The 2974-nt window shown below is 40.9% G+C and overlaps 1 protein-coding gene across 1 annotated transcript in view; it reads left to right on the top strand.

The window, feature by feature from the left end:
- The window catches only part of LOC129145905 (dachshund homolog 2-like), a 210867-nt gene extending 208268 nt beyond the window's left edge, over window positions 1-2599 (top strand). Inside the window, exon 3 of the mRNA XM_054695883.1 lies at window positions 2560-2599. Within this exon, the coding sequence (XP_054551858.1) occupies window positions 2560-2599 (40 nt within the window). The remainder of the gene's footprint in view (window positions 1-2559) is intronic.
- Window positions 2600-2974: the final 375 nt, after the last annotated feature.

Here is a 2974-nt window from a genome sequence, read left to right as displayed (position 1 = left end):
AGGATTATGCTCAGTGAAATAAGTCAGAAGGAAAAAGAAAAAAAAATCAGATGGTTTCACTTATAGCAGGAATATAGGGGAACCAAATAAGACATCAGTGTGAAAAAATAATAACAGTACAAAACACAACAAAGCAAAAACAGACAATTATAAATCAGAGACATCCTGCAGGGGAGGAGGAGGTAGAGGGATCAGAGAGAGGGAGGAAGAGTACACGGGACTGTGGTGATGGTGCACGGGTGCCTTGGTGAAGGAAACTCTATGGGGACTACACCTGAGGGGGTGGGGGAAAGCAAATGAACAGTGATGTAAAAAATAAAAAATAATAATAAAATATATATTTGGGGTTTTGGGGGTACAGTGTCTGATAGATGTCTTTTAGGTCCATGTGGTCTAGATCTTTGTTTAGGGCTATCATGTACTTTTTTTTTTTTCCTGCCTCATTGATCTGTCCATTGGCGAGAGTGGGGTGTTGAAATCTCCTACCCTCTAAGTATTTTTCTTTCAATGTCTGTTTTTCAGAGATTATAGTAATTAATATATTTTGGTGCTCCCTCATTTGGTGCATCTGAGTGTTAAGTCTTCCTGGTGTATTATCCCCTTGATCATTATATAGTATCCATCTATGTCTCTTGTCCCCCTTTTAAGCTGATAGTCTATTTATCTGATATCAATATTGTTGGCCCAGCCTTCCTTTAGGTGCCATTTGCTGGTAGAATTGTTTCCCAACCTGTTACTTTCCATCTATGTTTATCTTTGGAACTTTGGTGTGTTTCCTGAATGCAGTAGAAGGTTGCATTCTGTTTTCTATTCCAACATGCTACTCTGTGCCTTTTTATTGTTAAGTTTGGACCATAAACATTTAGGGTGATTATTGATACATGGAGGTCTGTTACTGCCATTTCATTCATCATTTTGTGTTTCTGTTCAATACCTTGTTGAGTTCTTCATGTTTATTCTTCTTTTGGTTTACATTCTAAGGCTTTGTATAACATTTCCTGGAGTAGAGAATTAGTAGTATCAAATTTCTGAAGATTTTGTTTGTCTGTGAAGGTCCTTATTTAGCTCATAAAGGAAAGATTACATTGCAGGTTAGTCTATTCTTGGCTGACACTTTTTGTCTTGAACTTTTTTGAATATATTCCTCCCTTCTTTTCTGTAGTGTTTCTTCAGCAAAATCTGATATTAACCTGATTGGGTTTTCTTTATAGGTTATCAGTTTCTTCACCCTTTTTAGCTTCATTATTTTTTCTTTGCCTTGGACTCTTAGATGCTTTACTACCATGTGTCTTGCTGCAGTTTTCCTTTCATTATGATGATTTTGCACCCTTCTAGCATCCAGTATGCCTATGTTCGTTTCCTTCTTCACATTTTCTTCAATTACCTCTTTGAGGAGCTTTCTTTAATTTTTTCCTTGAATACTTTTTCAGCTCCCTGTCTCTCTCTTCTTCTGGTATTCTATGATTCTGATATTTCCTTTCTTCATGGTGTCAGGTAATTCGGGAAATGTTTCATCATTCTTTTTCCTTTGTTTCTCACTTTTCTTTCTTGCTTCTTTTCATATATGCATCTTCAAGAACACATATTCATTCTTTCATATCATCTGTTTTCATGGCTTTTTCTAGAATTTTTGCCTCCTCCACTTATCTTTTTACATCCTGCACTTTTTGCCTCCTCCACTTATCTTTTTACATCCCTTTATTTTCTTCTTTAAGTTTTCAATTTTCAGGCCTCCCTGGTGGCACATGGAGTTAAGATGCAACCTATGAAGCTATCTGCACCCACTGCTGCACGGGTTTGATCCCCAGCCAGGGAGCTACCCACATGGTGCAGCTGCTGACTCACCCATGCTCCCCTCACACCTCTGGCCTGTACCCCAGTTCTTATATACATACATAAATAAACCTTTAAAGTTTGAATCTTGGGCCTCCCCTGGTGGCACAGCGGTTGAGTGCTGGGCTGTGAAGCTGCCTGCAGCCTCTGTAGCGCAGGTTCGATCCCCGGCTGCTGGCGAGGGTCCCACATGGTGCGACAGACCTCTCCTGCAGTACCCGCTGCTCCCCTCAGCAGTGTATTTCGTCAGTCTGCCTGTTCTGTTCCCCACTCTGGCTCTGGCGAATTCTCTCACCCTCCTGCACTTCTGTGTACCCAGTGCTTATATAAATAAATAAATAAATCTTTAAAAAATACCTTTAAAGTTTGAATCTTGATCTTCTCTTCATCAATTATGCTTCTCATAGCATTCTTTTCCTTTTGTGAGTCTTGTATCTCGGGTTTGTTTTTATCAGTTTGGTTTGTGTTAGATTTTTTTTTCGTCTTTCTTAATTATGGTAATTTTTAATTCTTCATCAGAAAGGAAGAAGAATTCTTCCATGTTAGTGTTGTTGGTTCCTGGAGTTTGATTTTCTCTCTGTGGTTTATTTTTCCCTTAAGTACTTCCTTCACCATTTTTATTTTTCCTTCTTCCCATTGTTTGCTTTGGGTTTGCTCCACTTTGTTCAGCTTTTGCTGTGTATGAGTCTTTCTCCCCCACTTTTCTGGGTGTTTACTTGATTTTAGGTATAGCTACTGGGGTCTTACAGGAGCTGAGGTGGTGTGAGAGCCTGCCTCAAAGTACCCCCAGGCCTTGTTCTGGTAGCAGGGAGGGCAGAGGGGATACTGAGTCTAGAAGCTGAGTTGCTCAGGCCTCACCTCACCCAGAAACAGTAGCTGTTTCTGGTGGCCAGGAGGAAAGGGGTTTGCTGAAGATTCCTGATGTAGATGGAAGTCCTATGTGGCTGAATCCTGAGTGGTACGTTCTTCCTGGTGTAGCTGTTAGCTGGTGTGGGTGTTGAATAGCTATATCTTGCAAGGTTGCCACTAGGCATCTGCTCCTAAGGAGCTGGTGGCTAGGCCTGGAGTCAGGGATGCTCACCTGGGTGTAGCCAAGATTTCCCAAACTGGGGCCTTGCCTTCTGGAGACACCAGCGAACTG

The sequence above is a fragment of the Talpa occidentalis genome, unplaced genomic scaffold (genome assembly GCF_014898055.3).
Source record: "Talpa occidentalis isolate TD23 unplaced genomic scaffold, MPIMG_talOcc4v2.1 talOcc4.15, whole genome shotgun sequence".
In the NCBI taxonomy this organism is placed as follows: Eukaryota; Metazoa; Chordata; class Mammalia; order Eulipotyphla; family Talpidae; genus Talpa; species Talpa occidentalis.
The sequence above is the reverse complement of the archived record's forward strand: the minus strand, read 5'-3'. Positions and strand labels throughout refer to the sequence as shown.